Genomic DNA, 24,405 nt, shown 5'->3' with positions numbered 1-24,405 from the left:
TTATTTTTGCTTCATTTGGGTTGGTTCCGAAACACTTTATTCGTTAAGTTATTATATGGATTAATTCTTGATTAAGTTGACCAACCCCTTTTGTGTTCCCAAGACTTAACCCATCAACCCTCAAGCCATTCAGCTGTCTATAAAATGCTTCCCCCCATCTTACCTTTTTGGCAGTGCCTTAAGCGCTTTTGCACTCGCCTTGGGCATCAATCAAATGGGCATTAAAACATATTCCCGAGCCAAGGCCCGGGCCCAAGTCAAAACCTCATTATCGTGGCGTGGCATTAATCAGCTGGACACCGACAAGTCGCTGGCCATTGGTCACCCCCCGGATGTCTCTATTCTCCCGAATGTCCACACAAATATACTGGAATATTGTTGCGGTCAACAAAGTCCATGGCTTTATTAATTGCTGCTCATTAGCGCTCGGGGCCCATCGATCAAAGTGACCACAACAGCGCGGGAGATATAAGTATATGTAGGTATGGGTGCATGGGAGTAACACGATGACCCACAGATGCAGATAAAACATAATTTAGTGGCAGCCAAGTGCAGATAAGCCCTGTGGCTGCCGTCGCATTGACAAACTGCAGACAGGCGCCCATGGGCGAGGATGTGGGATCTGGGATATGGTATGGTATATGGTATATGGGATATGGCGGGGAAAGTCGGGGCTCCAACTGGCCATTCTCTCTGGGCGCCTCGGAAACTTTGTCGCCATTGGACATTATCGCAATTTCTAATCGAAGGCCCAACAGCAGCAGCAGCAGCAACAACAGCTCATGATTGAAATTCAAGTCTCGCCCCACAACAGCAACATAATAAATGACCTGCGGCCGCAGCGGGAAACCCGAAAAAGAGGGAAAAAATACACAGAACAACAAAACAAGGGAAAGGCATAGCCGTAATCAGCACTTGTAACTGAAAACCCCTCGGGTCAAGAGGATGGGGGTGTCCAGCGGAGTGGATCCAGCAGTCCGGCGAGCATGTGTAAAGTTTCCGAAGCAGAGGACACACTAATTAGCGGCCATTGATCATTCGGCCCTGGCGCCTGGGTGTGACAACCGAATTTCTTCGGAAGGAGTCTTCCATAGCGAGAAACCCCAGAGCCCATCAAGATCGATTGGAAAAATACCCTAACTAAAAAACTAACATTCAAAATGGTTTGTTTTCACTAGTATTTTTTATATGTATCGTATCTGTGTTGTTCTAACTAAATCTGTTTCAAGTACCTATTTTCTATAATAACAATTAAATAAATTATGAGTAAGCCCCATTTTAATAACATCTTAAATAAAATGGTAGAGAATTCAAAAATTATTTTATTGATAGGTTCAAGCACTAATTAAATTATATACTTTTTATAAAGGAATCTTCACTTATCTCCAGGTTACGATTATAATAAAACTTTTCAAATATATTTTTAATCCACCTCCAAAGCGAATGTACCCAATCCCTTTTAGATTCCCAAAACATTCAATTAAGTCGTTCTTATCCCATAGCCACATTAAAGAGTTTTGTGTCTTTTAAATAATCACCAGACTCATAATGATAGTCATCAGAATTTTGTATTCCCATTTTCATAATCAGGGTTGATTTTCCTTACTTTCGGATCCGCATAATAGAGCCATTTGACCCGGCGGGGGAGGATGGTGGTGCTGATAGCTAGATGGCTGACAACTTGAAGTTTTAATTGGGTCTCTTGTCGGGCGGTTATTGTGGTGGCGCCCCGCCATGAGGCGGCTCTAATTAACCGCACAAATATGTAGAACATTGCCTCAATGTCCCCCATCCAAAGCAAGTCATCACGCCACAACCAGAACCGAACCAGAGCAGCTCATAAACATAATTCACAAACGAAAATTCAATTGGCCAAAGCTTACCCACTCGACTCGGTCGTGGTCTTGGACTTGGACTCTTGTAAGGGCGGTCAAGGTGCCATAAATAAATTAAACCCATTTAACATGCGTCATAAATTTATAAACAATACACCCAAAGCTAATTAGCCGACTCGAAAATTGCTACGAACGTGGCCAAAGTCGAGGATTGTGGGAGGAACTGAAAGGAAAGGGTGGCCTTATTGTCTCACAGAGCCAGAGTGCAAGTGTTACTTACCAACTGTGGATGGCACTACGTTCCTTGGGTAGATATGACTGTAAATACAGTGGAATAACTTTAGATATTAGGTTAGGTAGCTTAAGCATTAAATTTAGTTGTAGAAGGAATAAGGCTTTTGTATTTAATCCAAACATTAATCTGATATTTAATAATATGTTTATGAACTCCATTTTGTATATCGATCTCTTAAGTAAATATATTTCAATAACATTTTATTTAATGATATATTTTATATATATTATATTTTTATTATTTATGTTATGTGTAAATATCATATCATTTTAAGAACTTAGTGCTGATTAAAAAAAAGATATTAATATAATTGAATGGATAAATTAGGTTGGCCGTCAAAAGTATTTTGGCGATTGAAAACTAAATAACATTTATGTATCAATGTAATAAATATAGTTAAGTTTTTAAACCACATTAACCACTGCCGTTGTGAACCAAAACCAAACCATCTCACATCTGAAAAAGAGGAAATATAGGTGTTTTTGTTTTTCAGTAGCTGAGAAAGCCACAACGACCACAGTTGTCCGTTAGCCATTCGTTTTTGGCTGTCTTTCTTTTTTGGCTGTTTGGCTGGTCGCTTGGCTGACTTGCTTCATAAATAAAATGAATTCGTACTCAACCCGACAGCCATAAATAATAAAGTGCAAAGCACCGCCATCTCGGCCCACCTCGTCACACCCACTTCAAGTCCAAGTCTGGTCAGATGTTGGTTGCTTTTGGTTTTTGTTGCCGCCGCTGCTGCTGCTGCTGGTTTTGGCCAAGTCAATTTCCACAAAGGCAACACTTTCTGCTCGGCGAATTTTAAGATTTACGCTGACACTTGACAAGGGGCAGGGGGATTTGGGGGTTGCACCCCCAAAGGAGGGTGCCCTGATGGCTCGAGCTCAGCTGTTTGTCATTTCCTGTGAATTATGTGGTGTTAGTTGGGAATGGATGCTGTTCCCTCCTGTGCTTGTTGACTACCGTTTTGTCTATGTCTAAATGATGAGGATATATAACTATGGTCTCCAAGATATTATACATAGATCATCATGTAAACGTATTACAGATGCTCTTTAAATAGGGTTTATAAACAATATTTATGAGTTTTAGATATTATTAAAAAATAATTTAAAAATATATTATTTGTAAATTGTTTCTTTTAAATACTTCTATTATATCATGATATATATTATGATACATCAATAAATATCCATTGTTTTTCCAACCTTGGCATCAAAAATATTATTGACTCAACACTTATGTGAAATACTGCGGAACAATATGGCTACCCCAAGATTCGACATGGTCTCCTCTTAGTGGGGGCGCAGACATATTTTCTGCCTCCCATTAACATAACTCAATGCATTCGTCGACAGACGGACAGCCCTTTTCGGCTTCCCCGGCTCCCTTCTGCGGTCCCCCTTCCCTTGGACTGTGTCAGGTCGTAAACATTTGCTTTCTTTGGTTTTTAATTGGATTTTATTATGCCAAGCCGAAAGTTAGCTGCCTGATATATTTATGATTATTATGTTTGTGCCGTGTCTCTGGCCGTATTTCTTTATTTGGCTTTTGTTTTCGGGTTCCAGGGCACCAGAAGCAGGCAACTGGAACTGTTGAAGGAGTTAGGGCAAGATATATTGACCGGCACCATAAATTAATTTTTTTTAAAAATTCTACGGGTCATAAAACTAAATTTATTTCAAGGCTAAAAATATATAATTAATTGTCATTAGAAATTGATTGAAAGTAGATATAATGTAGTTTTTAAAATGAACTACGGCGATTTCAAAATGCGCAGAAAATAAGGGTTGGTAAATACATCGATAGTGCTATCGATACTATCGATGATTTTACATATTGTGTACTTTTCCTTTGTTTTTGCCATTGATGTCTACTTTGCTATGATTTTTTATAGTGTTGATTAAGTTCTCCCAACCCTACTGCAAATTTAAATCTTGTTTTGATCATTTCAAAAACATAATATTCTATTTGGAGTCGGTACATCAAAGAACATATATTTTATATCCATCCCTGGTTCGTCCCATTTTGTTTAATTGCCTGGATGAACAACTAATTTGGAGGCAGTTCAAAAGGCCAGCCGGCAAAACAGATCAAAATTTATATGCATGCGATGGCGGTGCGGATGCATGTGTAACGGCACTTAAAGAACTCCAGCCCCCAACTGACTAGCCCACTCCATGGTGGACCCATAATCCCCATCCCCATTCCCAATCCCGCTCCCCTTAAAGGGAAAGATAAAACGTGGCGCTCACACAGTCCCTAAACGAAAAGAGGGAGAGGAGCCGACCGAGGAATACATTTAAATTTATGCGGTTTTCGACCGTGCGGGGGTGTTTCTGATGTTGCCTTTTGTGCAGTCAACAATTTTCATGCTTGAGCGATTGCCACGAAAAACGGGCGATGTTGCAAGCGGGACGGCAGCGGACATAATTAGTTGAAACGGAAGCTAATTTATGTTTTGGCAGTTATGTTTAAATTAATGTTACAAAAATTAAATGCTCATAAATAAAACGAAATTTATGGCCCGCCGATGGAGAAGGCCAGAGTGCCACAAAATGCGTGGGCACGGGAAGGAGCGTTGGTGTCCAAGGACCGAGGAGAAAGCCATTCGAAATCTCCCTAATGTGTGTGAAGCAATTTGTACGAATGCTCTTCTGTCCCGAAGCAAAGAATTCCAACAACGTGTTTAGAGTCCATTAATGGCCTCGAAACGCACTTAATGCCCAACCGACACTGAAAGTGACAAGAAGATTGTGGGGGTGAGGCGATAAATCGGTGGCACTGGATATATCGAATCGATTGTGGGCATTAATGGGTGCGGTGAGTGATATTTCATGGGAAATAATTACACTTCTGGCGATGCTGAAGAAGACAGCCAGAGTTCATAAAGATGGTCCTTAGTATTGAAATAAGATAATCCCATGATCCACACTCGTTTTTCTTAGAACCGATTTCTCACTAGCATGTTCCAACTTTAGTTTTTTAACCGTCAAATAAATAAACTTGAAGATAAATTGTTCTACAAGATCGATTCCTTTTCATTTTAACTATTAGATGTTGTTAACTTGACAATTGTTTAATAAGATCAATCCATTTCCTCAATGTGATGTTAATTATACGAAATTGTGGGAAATTGTGTTGGTTAAACTTTAAAAAAAACTGGCGAACTGTTTTATTCAGTATCCTTCAGTCGATCAAATAAAACACAAGTTAATATTGAGATTTTAACTTAAAAAATTTAATTTACGGATAAAAGTTAACATTACATTGAGAAATCGGTCCTTGATGGGTCCACAAAAATAACTTTCACTTTACCAAAAACCTTTTGAGCATATTATACAAAATTTCATAGTGACGGTATATAAAATCGTTTGCTAAAATACAAATTTCCTGTTTCTAGCCAGCCTCCCAAAATGCCGATCCTTGGAACTCCAGCCACGGCTTGTCTGTTTGCCCATAAGAGAAAAACCTTTCAAATTTTGCAACGCAATATGTCAATTACTTTCAACAAGACTGCCAACTGTGTCCAACGCACAAACAGCCATGCACACACACGTAACAAATGAATGAAAAATGAATTTAATTGCCCTATGTTGGGTGTCAACATTTTTGAAATGGGTTCGCATTTGTATCGCCGACCGAAAAGCACATTCAGCTGGGGGGGTGGGCATAACTTTTTGGGTCTTTGCGGAGTTGGCAACGTTTTTATGACAGTAACAGCAGTAAAAACGTTGACCTCTGACCGCCCCACAAGTTGACCCACATCAGCTTCAATTCGAGAGGTATTTTCATATGAATGGCTAACATTCTTTGTGCGAATCAGTCAATTTTAAAAGGGACGTTTGAAACGCCGGCCGATTCAAACTGGGATTCCAATTGCGAGCCAAAGTCAAAGTCGGTTTTCCTGTCTGTTGCAGGCAAAAACCGCAAAGAGCAACATAATGAAAAGTGTTTGGTCATTTATTGTTTAAATGTCTGACAGCCTGTTGACAGCCAAATGCCAAAGTAAGTTGTCACTGGATGTTGGATGTTGGAATCTGGATTTTGGATGGCGGGATGCTGGGATCCTGGGATGCTGAAGTGGATTGGAGTGGTGGGCCAAATGTCTGGCCATGTCAGTTGGACTAAACGAGGGCGAGAACTTTGAGTGAAGTCCTCTGGAATCCGGGTTGCACAAAACTTTCGCAGCGGTTCGCCTTCATCTTCCCGGCGATGTGCAAAGTGCAGGCGACATTTGCTTTGATGTTCGCACTTGATTGACTTGTGGCTGCTTCTGCTGCCTTTCAACTGGAAATGTTTGGGAGCAATTCGCCGGGTTAATTAAGCTGGTAAATCAAACGCACATTACAAATGCCAAGGGAAAGCAAATGACTGGTGCACAATCGGGACTCAAACAGTTTTACCCAACCATTATGGTTAAGTTTGACCAGCTGTACTAGTGACCAATGGGTAAGCCAGCTGTCATCTCAAAACAGTTGGAAATGTGTATTAAAGTTATTTATAAGCCTTAAATTTAAAAAAAGTGTTCATAGAGAGAAATATTCAAGTATATTGTTCTTGAATTGAGAACATTCGTTCTTAAACCGTGTATGTTAATTTTGGTATCAATGTTCTCAATATTAGAAGAGAAAAGTTAAATTGAGTTTATTTAACAACTTTTTAATAAGAATACACAATATAAATATCGCCAATTAACCAGGGTTCAAACACAACACAAGCATTTTCAGCTTCAAAAATGTCGTTCCATTTTCAAGAACATTTTCAACTCAGATGAGAACGTCAGAAGTCTCTCTGTGTATATCCTAAAGGTTGAATTTACAAATTAAATGTATATTGTAAATTAGACGGTTACTGACTTTTAAATTAAAAATAAATAAATAAAACTGATAGAAATTGCCGATTATTGATTATTTTTAAGACCTCATCGAATGACTCCTTAAATACCAATCATCGACTGCACTACACTGAACCCAACCTTCATTCGCAATACCATTATTTTTTCAGTAACTTCAAACTTGCATATCATTGACTTTTTTATTTTTATAGCGCTAACGTGCTTCAATATGGCAATATAATAACCTCCAACTGACAATAAAACATAAATAATTCGCAGGCCAAAGCCGCATAAAAGCAACAACATAAACTATAGCCCAACAACAAAGTCAGTGTCCAGTCGGTGACTGCAAAGGCAACAGCAACAACAACAATTGCGACAAGCAATTCTCGAATGACAATTGTAAATTGTTTAAATAAAATTTATGAGTGCCCAAATGTGTCGCCATATAATTTCATGCACTTTAACATAAAATTTATCACAATTTGTGTGTCGCATATTTCTTGTTTCGCCTTCTTTTTCCACATTCATTTTTTTTCCGTATTTTTTTCAGTTCACTTAAATAGTTTATATGGGTTTTTGGTCGACAGCTGGGTTGGGAACTCTATGTGCGGATTCTATGGGGCGCTTTGCCGGGCGAAATAACAGTAATTGAAATTTATTGCACAATTTATCGCCGGGACAGAATGTATATTCAGACGGAGAAGGGGAGTACGGAGATAGATCGCTTTCGGTTCGCTTAACTCGCAGTTGTTTCCCTCGCTTTTGTATGCGACATATTGAAATTTATGTCAATTTAAAAAGCAAAGTTGTCGTGTCAATCATAAAACTCAATTATCGCGCAAGCATTTGCCATACAGCGAATTGTGGGGACGGCCAATGGAGGAGGCGGGGGCATTTGACAACAGTCATCAGACAGCTTAACAACTCAATTGAAAAGTCGTTTTGGGGAGCGTTTTTACGCGTGTCTAGCTTACGGAGGTCTCGAACCCGGGACCACCCCCCACACCATCCAATTTGATTGCCGGCAATTCGACGTGCCCAGCTGATCATCATCAAAACATGCCACTTCTGTTTTGTTCGCTAATCGCCTCTCAATCGAGCTGACTACACTCACAAAAGCCGAAAGACCATTTCGTTGTGCGTTTTTTTTTATTTTCTATTTCTTTTTTTTTGGCTGGTAATTTCCCCTTCTTGGCCCCTGAGGCACTTAAGTGGTTTGGACTTCTCTGAGTGGCACCTCGTTGACGCTGGTGGGTGCTCATTCACTCATTCACTCACCGACTCTCACCGCTTGTTTCGGATATCAAGTCCGTTCGAATGCCCTGCACACCCCAATACCCCAATTAGTGGTTCGGGAAGGGGCCAAGATTGAAGCCCTTGAAGATCAAAGGCAGATAGCGATGGTCATTTGTCGATGTCCAACTACAAGTGGGTAGAAATGAAGATCGAGTGGGAGTGTGGTTACTTGGGGGTAAGACATCGACCAGCCCGCTGCCAGGAAAGTATTTCCTAGGGTTAGATCTCTATTTAGTATTTCGTTTATTTCGCTACATTGAAAAATGAACAAGTACTTCGTCTAGCATACACCTACCTATTTGTATATCACTACCTATTTGTATATCTACAAAACTAAACATATAAAGTGGAAAAAGGTCATTATCAAGGATTCAATACGATTTTACAAGTATCATACAAATTAAAGTGTTTGATAAGATTGTCGCATGTATCATATATTTTAAAGTGTTTGAATGGTTGCAATGATTAATATAAATAAATAAACAACAAATAAAAGAAAACAAATACATTATTGATTGTAAATATTATAAATTATAAACCTTACAAGACCATTAAGATGACCTTTCAATACAATATATGTCATTTTCAGAAACTTGGAGATGCTTTTGAAGTTTATCTGACGTTCAAAATGACAAAATTATAATAAAAGAACTGAACATCCCACTAAGTATTGTCATTAATATAAATATACCTTTGAAAGAGAAACATCTATCCCACTAAGTATTGTCATCAATATAAACTAACCTTTGAAAAAGAAACTTCTATATTTATTCATTAACCGAAATGCCTATCTTATGCACTCGCCAAAACGCACACAGAGAGAATTCTGACGTTCTGATCTGAGTTGAAAATGTTCTTAAAATGAGAACGGCATTTTTTGAGCTCAAAATGTTCTCTTTGTGATTGAATCAAGTTGAATTTGTACTTAAAATTTGGTTAAACCAAAATTGTTCTCAAATCAAGAACGAAATGTTATACATTTATCACGTGGTTCTTAAATCAATTTCCATTTCTTCTCAGAAACCCAATAATCTCAATATGTTCTTAAAGTAAGAACGGAAGGGACAAAAAATAGAACGAAAAGTGAGTTGCATTTCGACTTGAAATGGTGTGTTGCGGATTTTTTATAACGCGTTAGTATCTTTCGGTTAACAGCAAGCACGCGTTAGACCCTTCTACTTTGCTCTTCTTCTTCTGAACCATTCGGCTGGCACATTTCATCAGCGTTTGATTGGTTTGCAAAAGTTTAAAGTAATGGAAAGTGAAAGTGACGAGCAGTTGTCAAAGTTCCTGGAGGATATTAAAATGGAGTCCGTAAGGAAATTCCTTGAAGGTTAGTATAAATTCCTAAGTTCATCAGCTCTTTTACTCTCATTTTTTGTGCTAAAATAAACGTACGTATGTATGTATGTATGGTATGTACACATGTTCGTATAAGTGTTTGCTTTTATACGGAATGTTACGGATGTTACTTAGCTATTAAGAAATCTGGTTGTGAGTTTTATAAAGTTGTAGATTTAGTTCTGGTTAATGAAAATGTATTTATAATTTGCCAGCAATCAGAAATTAAAATTTTTGATAGCCATTATAGAGCGTATGAAATATTAAATGAAAATGAAGACTCACCTATTCTTATTAAAAATATAATTTCTTTCTCTAGTGCACCCTTACACAAATACTTATTACATAATAAAAAACATTACCTTAGATTTAAATATTTATAAGCTTGTATATATACCTTAATGTTATAAGAGATTTAAGCCTGTAATTAATCACATATTATATACATATCCCATATATATTACAATTCAATAAAAGTAAAAAACTATTACAAGCCAAATATTATTATTTTAGCGTTTTTTTGGGAAGGGTATTCAATCTAGTATTTAGCTTATTTCAAGAACGATTTGAGCTCATTTTTTCCTTTTACAAGTCTAAAATGTTCTTCTTTTGATCCCAAATTCAAATAAAATCAATATCAAAATGTTATTATATTGATCCAAATATGTTCTTAAATTAAAACCAAAATCAACTTGAAAATAGAACGAAATCATCTCATTTCACTTTATTAGTTCCTACCATTTCGTTCTAGAATCAAGAACATTCGGATCAAAATAAGAACATTTGTGCTTACACGGTTTTTAAGAACGAATGTGATCAATTCAATCACAATGTTCTTGGTTTTTCCTCTCTGTGCATAAGCTCTGCTGCGAACCGTGCAGGGTATTCGGAGAACAAATCTCAATTAAAACTGTCACAGTCACTCAAAACAAACTGTCAACTTTATTATTAATTAAATGTCAGATTATAGTCGTGCCTGACACACACACAAGCCCCCAGCACTTGGAATTCCGGATCGAGTGGCGGGGCGGGGCGGGGCCAGGCAAATAAATCCAAATCCGATGCCGTCAAAGGCGTCGCACACTCCTTTGAAGCCAGATCCGGAGGACGGAGACCGAATCTGTCTGTCAGTCAGTTAGTTAGTTGGTTAGTTACTCACGCACCACCCCCTTTACCCGCCCCAATGCAACCCACAGATCAGTGAGCTGGAAACTTTAGTGGATTGGTCGACGTGTGCATAACGCCTAATCGGAATGGATTTTGAAAAATGATTAGTCAATGCGGCCATGATGGTGTCCCCATGCATTTCGCAATCGCAAACAAAATTTTGATAATCCAGCAAGTTAATTGCGGTTTTTAGTGGGCTCAAATCACACTTGGTAATCCCTGAAGTGGTGCTCGTTAAAGCGATTAAGCACTTGTTCAGGTCCGATCAGTAACGATTGCATCCTGCCGAGTGTTATGTGTCAATCACTCATATCATACTGAGAAAAATAACCATATCAAAGTTCTTGAAAAAAATTAAAAATCCCTAGCTCTTGAAATGCTATTAAAGCAGCTGTTCTGCTGGACTTTCCTGTTGATTCTAGCTTTGGCAATGGATGTTGAGAGTTCTATTCTTGGCTTCGGTACCAAGAAATCGGATAAGGTCCCCGCAATGGGAAATTCTCCAGATAATAAGTCCCCGCTGAACAAAAAACTATCGGCTGACTATATAAATGGCGTGCTGAGCATACAGGGCCGTATGCTTTTCAATGCGGTCAATAAGCCATCGTCTCTAAAGCTCTATCGCAGTGCTCGCTATTTGAAGACCCCTTAGGACTATTCCGATCGCATGGGGAAATGTTTATTTTCCAAACTTGTATTTTTTCAAAAAAAAAATTTTATTATCCAAAATAAACATAATTATTCTCTGGTGTATTCCAGATGGCACAAGTTTATCAATTTCCATTGGGAAAATACAAAATTCTTTGGAAACTATTAGCTTTTTAAAAGTTTAATTTAAAAAATATTTTAAAAAAATGTGTTTATTGGATTTTGTCGGGAGGGTACCTAAACTTCGACTTCTCTAAGTTATTTTCTTTTTCTTGTTTTGTAGTAGTAGTTGCAAATTTGAGAAACATCAGGACAGCATTCGTTTTACCAATGCAACCAAAAAACTAGCTGCAATTTGGCCGGCAAATAGTTCACGCCAATCAGTATCGATTAAGGCTTGGACACTCGTACAAAACCGCGATTAATCCGGCATCTAACAGCAGTCATAACACCCATTGGCAGGCCGGGCACATGGTTAGCCAGATCGATTTACGATCAGCATCCAGTTGGCCGCGTTTGCCTCGCTGGCCGAGCGGCTGTAACCTCATCGAAAGCAACACCTTGTGTAACATTAATTTGAGCAATTTAAAATCGACCGGCCAGTGGCTACAAATCAATTTCAGCTTGACAACTTAACAGTCTAATCGAAAACAACAAAATGGTTGCGCCGCCAACACGCCGACACTGGGACCAACTCAATTGACCAGCTGTCCATGTAGAGTCCAAATATGACCTGTTCCCCTTTCCCGATCTCCATCTGGGATCTCAGATCTCCAATTCCCCGACTCCCGGGCTGAATGCTCCCTTCTTTGAGCTCCTTGTCGCGCAGTAAAATTGTCATATTGCAAGCGCACGCAGGCGCAGCGTAAATGTTCAAAATTATAGTTAAACTCATAAATTACAGGCGTAGTCAGCCGTTGAAACCCGTTCGCCGTTCTCCGATCTGCGATCTGCGATCGCCCCCCGAAACGAATGAACATGCCCTGACAGCTCTCTGGGTCTTTTAGACAATTTAAAGGCGGTTCGTACTCAATAAACCAAATTCCGCACATAATTAATCGATCCAGAGAGCCGGCTGCAACCAGGCCCCACTCTGTTTGTTGGCTTTATTTTTTTATTTTTTACACAATATTTTGACTTTGGATGTGGGCTTGAGTGAGGTATGAGGGGTAGCGGTGGCGGTGGCGGAGGTGTGCGAGAGGCGAAACTTTTTAATAGTCGCGCCATAATCGTAAATCTTTTGTGTCCGACGCAGTGCAACGAACGACAGGGCCGACAAAGCCAAGGCTCGGGATCAGGATGGATGGTATGGTATGGTATGGTATGGTGTGGCAGTAGGGGCACGGATATGGGGATACAGAGGGAGGCACTGCGGCAGCTATAAGGCCATGGGGATGGGGGTTGGCGATTGCTAAAAGCCATGCCAAGCGAACCCAAGCCGAACCGAACGGCGGACCTACCTACAAACAAATCGAGCCAATGTTCACAACTTTATTTATCGCTTAAGAACACGGCCAGGTAAACTGTCCCTCCCTGAGAAAGGGTTTGTCTTTCAGGTGAACGGGGTGAACTAAGCGGTTTTTGGCAGAGAATACATTATTTTAGATGAATGAACTTTTCGTACACAGTTTTATTAATAGGTAATAGACAAATAGTACTCAAGATACGGAGATTTTAAGAGAAGTAATTGCTGTAGCTAGCACTGACATAAGCTCTTTATGTGAAGTAATTATTCATACATACATGGGTACTGTAGGCTCAAGCAGTGTTTAATGTAATGATCGTAAAGCTTATTGTTTGCCACTTTTTCCAACATGGCACTGCGGCATCGATGGTTCAATGGTAGAATGCCCGCCTCCCACGCGAGTGATCCGGGTTCGATTCCCGGTCGATGCAAAATATTTTTTTAGAACATTTTAAAGATTTTTAGAAATAATTGGAGTTATTTATAGCTATATTTGACGAATACATTTAAATATCGTCGTTTATATTAGGAAATTTTGACGCTGCAATGCAAGAAGCATCGGTGGTTCAGTGGTAGAATGCTCGCCTGCCACGCGGGCGGCCCGGGTTCGATTCCCGGCCGATGCAAACAAATTTTTTTATATTTTTTATACTTCTCTTAGAATTTAAAGAACTTTTAAATGATATGTAAAATGAACAAAAAAATTTTAAGTCTAGTTTTGCAATCTAGTTTATCTTGCTAGTTCATTTTTCTTGATAAGTAATAAATGTCCTCATTACTACATATTTATCAGATGTTTCGTAAGGTAATTTAAGGTCTTAAGTAAAGCTTACACTTCCTTGAAATGTACTGACAATTTAGTATAATATAATATTAATATTAAGCTGTCAGGGTTACTACAAGATTAGACCCACAGATAAAAATGAAATGCAATGATGGCCATGTCTAGTTCATTCAAGGAAAAAGTCTTATCGAAAACATGGAAAGTTTTTACTAAATAATACAAGCAGGAGAATACAAATCTAAATTCTGCTTTTAAGAGTAATCAGTTCAGTAGCATCGGTTGTACAACTGCATGGTTACATATAGCGTCTGCAGACTTCCAGGAATTGTGGTTGTAAAACTTAATCAAGCATCAGTGGGGAAACGATCACCGGATTCCGCATCCGTATCTCTTGCCCATTCACCTTGCGGACGGCAATCCGAATGAGTCGAGTTGAGTTGTTTCCCCTGAAGAAGGCGCGCTCCATGAATAGAGTTAGGATCATGGCCAAATGAGCAGCCTTAAGCAAGCCCCTCTTGTAAGCCAGACTTGTGTGCGCATTATTCAAATGCCCATCTAAGTATCTGTCGCTGTCGCTGGCTTTGTATCTGTATCTGTATCCGAGTCCCTGGAAAAGCCAAGCGAGCGCATGCCAAACCACGTAACCCAACGAACAGAAACGAATCGCTGCGAGAGAGACAGCGACAACATGGAGAACTGTCAGTTGGAGCTGACATATAAACTGACAGTTTGAAATTGAGGTTTTCTCCATGCTGACAGCGTAACACGTCAACTTAAGGAGGCATGAGGCCGGCCGAAGTGCCTGTCCAGATACAAATAGACAACCGGGGCCCCGAGCAGTGCGCGACTAGTCCATGTAAAGCGAAAAGATAGTTAAGACTCCGCCAGAGCGAGATGGTGATGGAGCTGAAGACTGGGACTGAGACGAAGACCGAGACGGAGATGGGGCCAGCAGCTATCGCAGACAGCAGCCGTAGACAGCAGGCAATTTGACAGCTTAAACACACGAGCATGTCAAAATGATATGATCGCTAAGTGAGCGCAAACACACAAAAGCCCAGAACGGCGCATACGGAGATATAGCCAGATGAATGCGAAATGAGCAGGGAGGGGCGGTTGGTACAGTACAACCTGCAAATATGGGATATATGGTTAAAATCGGAGTGCAAGAGCTAGTTCTATAGTCAGTTCCAAACGGGGTATTTTGAAATAGTCCTATCTTTAAGTTCTATCTAGACTGTAGATAAAACCCTTCTAGAATGTAGATCAAATATACTTTTTTTTACCTCTTGTATGTCTTGGTAATGTACTCATTTGTTCTAATCTACTTATCTACTTCATATATTTTTAAGCCACTTTTTACTAATTTACTCTTTTAATAAAGAGTTTTTCAAAGTCAAAACACTTCCTTAACTGACATTATTTTACTTAATTAACAATTGAAGTCTATTGTGCTCCCGACGTTATAATTCCCAACCGATTTTAGCGTTGTACGCATCTTAAGGCACTTCACTCCTTTTTTCATGTGTTAAAATCGTGACATTTATTTTCTTCAAGTCGAAGACGACACTTGACCTTGACTAAACAAATATAAAGGTGACCAAAATTAGTTAATATTTGTGATATATTTTATAAGATCTTCCCAAAATGGTAAAGTTTAAAATGTATTCTTTTTTATATGAACAATATATACAAAAAGTTTATGTTATTATATATATATTTGTGAACTTATTTATAATTATTTTGTTTTACCAACTCCAAATTTGGAAAGAAGAACTGTTTACAACATATGAGGTAAGGCCTGTACGCGGTTATACCATAATCAAACTCCTAGCCTCAAGTGTTGCATCTTCTTTGCGCTGCTGCGCATCGGTTTCTTTAATAAGAAACACAGAGCTCGACGCTCGGACAAAACTTTTGCCTGTCAGCGTTGGTTGCCAAGTGGAGCTCGGTCTGGGAGTTGGGGCTTTGGGTCTGGGACTGAAACTGGGACTGGGACTGGGTCTGGGACTCTGAGACGGGGTCTCAAGACCCAGTGTGTGTGCCTGGGTAACTTATCTCGGCTTTCAGTGTCAGCATGTTGTAGCTGTTGTGCAATCGTTCGGAGGTTCGGCGTGCGTGTTGCTTTTCATGTTTACATTAATAAAAGTCAAAGGTTCTCGAGACTGACATATTGTAATTTATGTTTAGTGACAGCTTTATATCGGCGCAAAACGAACTTTAATCACTTGTTATTTAGCATAAATGAGATGCCTCCTCTTGGTCTGACTTGCGGATGAGTGGAATTGATTTGTTACTTTGCGATCGGGTAACCCATCTGAATATGCAATCTCTGATGACCGCATCGGGTATTGCATATTGAATTCGTATGCGACTGCGACTACCTAATAAATATTATTCAATATTATTTTATTGAATACTCTTTGTTCGCTGACGGGTGAGCAAAATTGAATAAGCTGCCACTTAGAATGGGGGTCTCTTGTCAGTTTTATGTCAAAATAAATGAAGTTAAATGACAGTTTAATCAAGGCGTCAGGCAATGTCAGAGCATCATCAACCCCGCGGCACTGTCATTATCATCATTACTATACGTTCACTCAGTCAGTTAGTCAGTCAGTCAGCCAGTTGGTTGGTTGGTTAGTCATGTGTGTGCCCCTGCTCGAGCACGAGGAACTATTGTAAACCCAACTGCTGTTATGCTGACTGCCTGTGACTTGTGTAATACATATCTGGCGAACAATGCGAATTCGTCGAGCCAGTACATACGTACACTTTTTATATAGGTATGCTGGTGTATCTCTGTATTTTCATCTGTTGGCCTGTCATTGTCAGGCATTTGGCGAGAGACGTTCGTAAGTGCATTTGCATTTTGCATTTGGCGCGTTGCAAGCTGCAAATGTTTTTGACACTTGACAGCCAACGCACTGACAGCTATAAAAATGTACGATAAACTTGCAGTACATGGCCAGCACAGTGGCTGAAATTGCTGTGGAAATCAAGGAGAAATACACTTAAATTTCGAAGCCATCTAAAAATAAATATACACATAGTATGCTGAAGATACTTTATAATTTTCTAGACTAAAACATTGAATGTGCATCAATCAAATTTAAAAATTCCTGTTACAAGCTGCAACCTCAAAACCAATTTATACGGATAGGCCAAATCATCTGGTAATTATTATCAGCGGGATGTGTTTGTTGTGGTTTTAACCGACCCGCAGATCGACCGACTCCCGCGTAAAAATAGAAACCAAACCAAATAAATCTTTGCCGCTCTTTGAGGACGCCGTCTTCCTCCGATGGGGAATACATCTGTGCTCTTTATGCCGCGTCATCGTCGGCAATAAGTTGTTTACAAATGAATTTAATTGATCAATCAAAGCGAGTGAAGATCAAAAAACAAGAAAAAAATAGGAGAAAGAAATAAGATCAAAGCAACGCGGAGCCCAAAACAGACAAATGCCTTACAAGCAGCGACAAGCCGAACATGCAGCAATCAGCCAGCAAGGGGCAACACCACATTAGACATGTTCTCCGCTCTTTCAGTCACTCACTCAGTCACTCAGTCAGTCATTCAGTCAATCAGTCACTCAGTCATTCAGCCAGCCATTCCGATCGCTCCATGTCCATTTGGCCCCGCCACTTCAACTTGAAGATTCATTGCATCGCACTGCAGCCAATGTTGTTCGTTGTTCGCTGGCGTTGTTTTGATTGGTATCACTCAATGAACTTTGATTGTTGTAAATGTAATTAATCAATAACACAAACATTTACACAACAGCCAGCAAATGGGGGAAGCGAGGTGGCCAGGGGGCACCATCAGCATCTTAATCAACTGCAATTGTGCTGGGAATCGATTGGAGATTGTTGTGACATTGGGTCTGGTCTCGCCAAGTACGGACTTGGTCAATGGTTGATAAGTTGCGATGGAAGATAAATTGGAAAATGTGTTTTGTGTATTGAGAAATCGACAGTACAGTGAGTGGAGTTTTAGATACTTAAGAAACCCAGATTCTCGAATTACACATGGAAATTCTGGAAAAGTCACATTTCATAATACAAAATAATGCATTCAGCTTAAAAGAAAATACATATTTTTTACCGTGTAATCAGATTTATCCACACAATGAGAATTCTGAGGTTCTTATCTAAGCTAAAAATGTTCTAAACAAATAAGTCCAAAATGTTCTCAATATGCTTGAGTTTAGTTGAATTGTATAAATTTTTGGAAAATTTTGATTTCAAAATGTTTTTGTATTAAAACCAAAATCTACTTGAAAATGGAACGAAATCAACTCATTTTACATTTTTAGTTCCTATCAATTTCGTTCTTGAACTAAGAACATTCAGCTTAAAAAAGGAAATTCGTACTTACACAGTTTTTAAGAACGAATGTTCTCAATTCAAGAACAACGTACTTTGCTTTTTTCTTTCTGTGTACAATACTCCTAATATTTTTAATGGCCAATAAATGGTCAATCGTTAAGATAAAAACCAACATATCATTGGAAAAATATCAAAATTCCATCTTAAAAGCAGATAGTAAAATATTTGAGTACATTCCTCTTCTATCGATTTAGTCAACGCCTAAATTCCAGCCATTGATATTAATTATTCAGACACTGGTTTTGGGACTAATTACACATGCATTGTCCAGCCATTCAATGGAACCAGCTCCCTCTTTAACCGTCATTACATAAATTAAATGCCAAATCGTATGCATAATTTTAATAAATATTATAAGTCCCAACCTCCGGTGGGGAACAACAAAAGCAACTGCGACTTGACATCCGGCGGAGGTCATAGAGAGCGGGCCAAAATCTAATAAATAACCCAACCGAAACGAACAGAAACGAACCGATCCCCACTGAATTGAGCTGAAAAATGGTTTACAAAATATTTTGTTTTATTTTTGCGGCATGGCGATAAGGCAAAAAGTGGCAAACGGGGGTGGATCGGGGGCGGTGGGTGTGTGAAAACCGCTCTGCAGCAATAATAGCTGAAAAATTTGTAAATATTTCATAAATGGGACATAAATTAACACAACTAATGCCATAAACTACAGCGGCGGCAGCAACAATAACCACTGTTGCCATGATTTGTTGCACGATAATTGCAGCCAGTTGCAGTAGCAGCGTGGCCGTGTGGCAGTGTCAGTCCCGACAAACTTACGAACACGAAAAATAGTCGCAAAAGTTGACATTTTCGCTCGCTTTATCTAAATGCACTAAATAAACCGCATACACAAACACACTCAGATACCGGGGCACATGTGCATAATGTCATTTGTTCACAATTTATCGGTGGCACAACAAAATGTGAAAACCGAACGGCAAAAAAATAATGCAACAACAGGGGGAAACATCGGGGCGGCAGCATAAATATTTTAATATGATTTACAAGCGGATGCAGTCAGAGCTTAGACTCGAAATTCCAGTTTGGTTCTGGCTTAGCTTTTTTTTATTTACCCGTATCTATTAGACACACATAGCCATGGCTCTATATATTTTATAAATGGGCTTTCCGCAAAAACAGGATGTTTTTGATAGCGCAGAGTTTGTCCACAAGCCAATGCAGTTGTCCGACATGAAGTATGGATTAGCCGAAAATTATGCATAAATTATAATCTGCCGGCTTATGGGATAACGTTAGGGCATTAGTATTTAGTTTAATATTTATGTTTCCGATATGTAAATTTATCACTTAAAATAGCTTTATTTTGTTAGAGAAATAATTAATTGATGCAGAAGCCCGACCAGGAAGTGCTAGCAAGGCATTGTAAAATGTTTGGTTAAATAAAGTAAGCAAATAATTGAAAACAAAATACGCAATGAAAAGAGTTCTTAAACCACCTGTTTTATTCATATTTTTACTTGCACACCACAATAGAAGAAGTTTCAAATATGTCATATACGAAACTTGTTTTTTATAATAAAATAACTATTTTAGTGCCACATTTTTTTTTTCAACATTTAACCATTAAACACAAGTGAGCTAGAGTAAAGTAATACTTATATATATATATATGTATAATTTATGTAACTGGGTTAAATTATCCTCCTTGTAAAGTAATAACTTATGTAAAAGGGCTAAATTATCACCCTTGTAAAACCGATTGTCAAATCAATTAAAACATGAGTATTACAAATTTGCACACCGTTTAGGAAAAAATGCTTAAATATAAGTTAACCGAAGATCGATGTATGTTATCAGTGATCCATTTGGTTCCCACAACGTAATTTCCTTCAGGAAATGGCAAAACTTTTGTCATCTGATTATTCATAAAGTTGGTTGTAAGCTTTTCCACAATCATGTACGGCTTCTAACGGAATTGTTATTGATAATATTATCTTAGTGTTATATTACAGCTTGGCATACTTACTTTAAATGGACAAGTTCCATTTATATTTGAGTGACTAATAAACAAGTCTAGAAGATATTTAACGACAGGGTTCGATTTTCGCGTCTTTAAAAATTTGCAGGCATCAACAGAAACATTGTAGAGGAATGGCTTATAGCCACTTAATCGCTTCAAAAGTGCTATATTGACCTAAATTAAAAGTTTTTAATAAAAAAATATAAATATAATGAAATAAAAATTATCTAAATACCCACTGTTGCATTGGTAATGGGTAATTGAAGCATTCTTGATTTTACAGTGATAAATTTGTAGGATCTATTCACCGATTTTATAAAGCACTCCTCAAAGATATTATACTCAAGGTCATGGGAAGTGCAATTGATGTTCGTGAACTCCACTTTAGAGGAGATCTAATACATGGAACAAAAGAAATTTTTACTCTTGTGTTTTTGGTTGTCCTGATATTTAAATTAACTCCTCTTACTTCTGTAATGATACAAAGGATCCCAACGATCACCACTGATTGAATATATCTGGAGCCCATGTCAAATGACAATGAAACAGTCTATTGCGGAAAACTAAGTTAACAGACAATATTGTCTATTTCATGGGTTAATAGCTTTGATTATATATAATTGAAAACCCCTAAAATGGGGTTGATCTCAAAACGATATATTCGTTCAGACTGTAAAATCCAACTGCGGTCTCTCTAGATCTCTAAAATCAGAATCCTATCGTAATTAGACAGTTATTATATATACCTTAATGACATTTTTTTGTAATGTATGCTGATAAAATCTTAAATTACTTTTAAATGTTTTATTATTACTGTGTTTATGCTATGCCTTTTTCATGAAATCAATTCATGAAATGAGCAAATTCGTGTGTGCATAAACACCGTTTCATGAATTCGATAACACACGAAAGTTGACTATGAATTCAGTCCCAATTTACGAAATGCTGAGGCACAGCCTACTTCACAGCCTACTACTCTATAGAGCTCCATATCAAATTCAAAAAATTTGACAGCTTTACTAATATCATTTCATGAATTTGTCTGTGTTGTATAAACAGGGGCTATTATAATTTCATGCATTGGAGAATGCATGAAATTCATAGCATAAACATAGTATATGTGTGTTTATATTTTATTTTACCCGATAAAACTTCAAATTACTTTTAATTGCTCTTTTAAATACTCTATTCCGGTTTTTTTTTATTTTTCAGACACAATTAAATATTAGAAAATGTGTTCTTACAAATTAAAAGGGTATTTAAATTAAAGTACAATCGGGAAAATACTTTGAGTGTCCGCTAGCTCTCAGGAAATTGTTGAATACACGTTTACCGAAGAACGATAAATATTTTCAGAGAACCATTTGAACACAAAAAGGTAGTCGCCTTCTGGAACTGGTAGAACATTTGTGAACTGGTTATTCAGAAAGTTGGCAGTAAGCTTATCCACAGTAACATAGGCCTGCTAAATAATCTATTTTGATTTGGGCTTGAAAGGATTCGTGAGGTTACTTACATTGAAAGGACAACTTGGATTTTTAACATTTGATTGAGTGAGGAATAAATTGAAGAGATATTTTACGACAGAATTGGATTTTTGTACTTGCAAAAATCGACAGGCATCCACAGAAACATTATACAGAAAAGGTTTATAGCCATTTAATCGCTTGAACAGTGATATGTTTATCTATAATGAGGATATTTGTATGACTTCATATATTGAAGTAAATGATTTTTATACGAACTGTGGCATTAGTAATCGGTAACTTAAAAAGTCTCGATTTTACAGAAACATATTTGTAGGTCCTGTTCACAGATTTTAAACGGCAGTCTTCATAATTAACAAATTTAACGTCGGCTGAAGTGCATTTGATGTTGGTAAACTCCACATTAGAAGTGGTCTAAAATAATAAATAAATAAATTTAAACAATTCGTTTTTTTGGTATGTGCTTACTTCCGTGATAAAACAAAGGATCCCCATAATCACCACTGAGTGTATATATTTATACCCGATGCTCATTTCAAAAAAACAGTGAAGCAGCAGACTGCGGAGAATATAAATAGTTGCTATCAACAAATAAAATACCAAACATATGTAGTTAAAATAAGTGAACGGAATATTTATATGAAGTAATAAAGGTGCCTAATTATCATAATTATGGAAAACTAGCATTTAGGTCATAAACGCTGATAAGACTTAAAATTACCCTTAAATGTTTTATAATTTTTATAAACGTTTTAACTTTATGGATCCAATTTTTTTGAAATATTAAAACATTCAAAAAAGGCCCCATGTTGCTGCGTACGGGAGCTACATGAGCCGGGTTAAGTGATAAGAAAATTACTGGTTACACTTATTAGACAGCAACATGTCAGAGATAGCAGGCGGACCCGGAGAAACCCCGGCAAACAAAGGGCGTGCCCCGAACGACTTCCTCATCAACCACACCAACACCCCCCAGTCAGGCATCTTTCGCTCCACGTTCGGTGCGGTTCGTTGGCAAATCTGAAAGTGTAATAAATTTTAAACAATGCGGAAAATTTACGGTGATTTTCGCTGACATGCCCACTTCTGAGCTTTTCGGGCAGAGGCAGCAGCAAATGAGGCGAGGGTATAGTATGGTATGGTATATATACAGGGCTCGAGTGTTGGTAGCATGTCTCGAAAGTCGAGTCGCGTCGAGTTGCTGGCGGTATATCAAAGAGCTTTTGTTAACCGCCCCCTCGAGTGGAGTGGAGGATAAATGTGTAGACGGAGACGGAGACGACGTCACAAACTGTTGAAAGCGCAAAGTGAAAGATATATGACTTCAAGTAGGTGTAATCACACTCACACTGGCTAACTGCCGCACTTGGCTAGGTAAAACCCCAAATGACAGGAGTTACTCTTTTGGTATACCGTGTACCAAGCCGATAAATAGCTGAAGGTAGAAAAATATATTCTCCACTTTTTATCTCATTCTTGAAAGAAAGTTTTGAAACATTACTTTAAAACTAACTGAAAACTTATTGTTATTTGTTACACCTTTTAAACGTTACCCTTCAAAAATAATTAAATATTTTTTTCGTTTTAATATTTTTAAAGATAGTCAAGTGTCCTGACTTCAATTTTAAAAATCTTTTTACTTAAGTTTTCTAAATAATTAAAATACCTTCTTACAGAGTATGAAAATTGCACTAAGTGTTTTATTTTCTAAAGGGGAAACTCTTTGACTGCTTCACAGTGAGAAATTACTTGGCCCATGGGTTTTCGTTGTCTCTCGGCGAGAATTCCTCCACCCAATGCATAAATTCTAAAATTTTCTTCGGGCCAAAGGGTTTACCTTCGCTGCTCTTAGCCGGGCTCACTTTGGCTTCTCTTTTCTCAGCCGTTTCTAGGTCTTGCCATTATTATTTTTGGCTCCCCTCTGGTATCTGTGTGCTTGGGCCCGTGTTAGAGTATGCGTGAAATGCGATTTATTGTTTTCGTTAAAAAGATTTATTATGCTCTATGCATGAACCCGAAACCAGCTTAGCAGCCTCTTTCCCTAACCCCTTTGCCAAGGTCTTTGTAGTTTTCTTTGGCTTTATTTGAAAAGTTTGCAAAAATTGTACCCACTCAGTGAAGTTGCCAATGACTATGAGATAACAAAGGGTTTATTATTCGGTGTTCAGGAAACGTAACATTGTAAATGCACTAAGCTTTTCTTACTTATGAAAGATTGGCTGAGAAATAACACAATTGGATGTAAGTAATGTACATATGTAATACTAGCATAACTTAACTGAACGAAAAATAAAAACGAAAGATTACTAAAGCCAAAAGTGATTAGGAATTCAAACAATAAACATTGGAAAATGAGTATATATATGTTTGCAGAAATAAAGACTCCAAAATATACGATTACTTATTTATTTATCTATCGAACTTTCCCAGTTAAGTACAACATTTCTATAACAAGCATCAACCTCCATTTGATTTATACTTATTATAAAAGACTTGGGCAGTCTCTGTCATAAGATTGTTTTAAGGACAAGAGAAAATATGGATTTAGGAATGAAGACTCCCATTGAACGGTACAACTGTTCCTGAAACGCAAACCTCTTCAAATCCACTAAGTGCCATCAATAACCAGGGCATCAATTACAATATCCATTCCATCCCTCTAGCAGTCACGCCCCCTCAATTGGAAACTGTTGAACCCCCTGTCCACCGCCACTGACCCCCAAAAGAGATGCCGCGCTGACTCCAGAATGCCAGGGGTCGGGGGTCTCGGTTGGGATCGGGGCATGTATTATGGAGTCGGGAGTCCGCAGTCCGCAGTCCGCAGTCAGCGGGTACAAATTGCAATCGCAAGACATCCGTACACTTGCCA

General features: G+C 38.2%; 1 protein-coding gene, 2 non-coding genes and 1 pseudogene across 3 annotated transcripts; 2 read left to right on the top strand and 2 right to left on the bottom strand.

Moving 5' to 3' along the window:
* The first annotated feature begins 13,247 nt into the window (after positions 1–13,247).
* Trnag-ccc lies at positions 13,248–13,318 on the top strand. The gene has a single exon. It is a non-coding gene; the product is annotated as a tRNA-Gly (tRNA).
* A 124-nt stretch (positions 13,319–13,442) lies between these two features.
* Trnag-gcc lies at positions 13,443–13,513 on the top strand. The gene has a single exon. It is a non-coding gene; the product is annotated as a tRNA-Gly (tRNA).
* A 6,320-nt stretch (positions 13,514–19,833) lies between these two features.
* Positions 19,834–20,453, bottom strand: LOC119546316 (annotated as a pseudogene).
* A 902-nt stretch (positions 20,454–21,355) lies between these two features.
* LOC119547184 lies at positions 21,356–22,732 on the bottom strand. Its single transcript, XM_037853919.1, has 5 exons — positions 22,403–22,732; positions 22,005–22,095; positions 21,795–21,950; positions 21,566–21,736; positions 21,356–21,511 (listed from the first exon to the last, which is right to left on the bottom strand). Exons 2-5 carry the CDS (start codon positions 22,068–22,070, stop codon positions 21,356–21,358), a joined length of 549 nt encoding a protein of 182 aa, XP_037709847.1. The 5' UTR covers positions 22,071–22,095; positions 22,403–22,732.
* Between the last annotated feature and the right edge of the window lie 1,673 nt (positions 22,733–24,405).

The sequence above is a fragment of the Drosophila subpulchrella genome, chromosome 2L, assembly GCF_014743375.2.
Source record: "Drosophila subpulchrella strain 33 F10 #4 breed RU33 chromosome 2L, RU_Dsub_v1.1 Primary Assembly, whole genome shotgun sequence".
NCBI classification, from domain to species: Eukaryota; Metazoa; Arthropoda; class Insecta; order Diptera; family Drosophilidae; genus Drosophila; species Drosophila subpulchrella.
The sequence above is the reverse complement of the archived record's forward strand: the minus strand, read 5'-3'. Positions and strand labels throughout refer to the sequence as shown.

What these genes read in the sequence shown, in the direction of transcription:
- LOC119547184 (XM_037853919.1), bottom strand. Translation starts at nt 22,070, where the DNA reads ATGAGCATCGGGTATAAATATATACACTCAGTGGTGATTATGGGGATC. An exon ending in TACCGATTACTAATGCCACA is followed by an intron (nt 21,737 to 21,794) that starts GTTCGTATAAAA and finishes TCCTCATTATAG; the next exon opens with ATAAACATATCACTGTTCAA. An exon ending in ATCCAAGTTGTCCTTTCAAT is followed by an intron (nt 21,512 to 21,565) that starts GTAAGTAACCTC and finishes ATTATTTAGCAG; the next exon opens with GCCTATGTTACTGTGGATAA.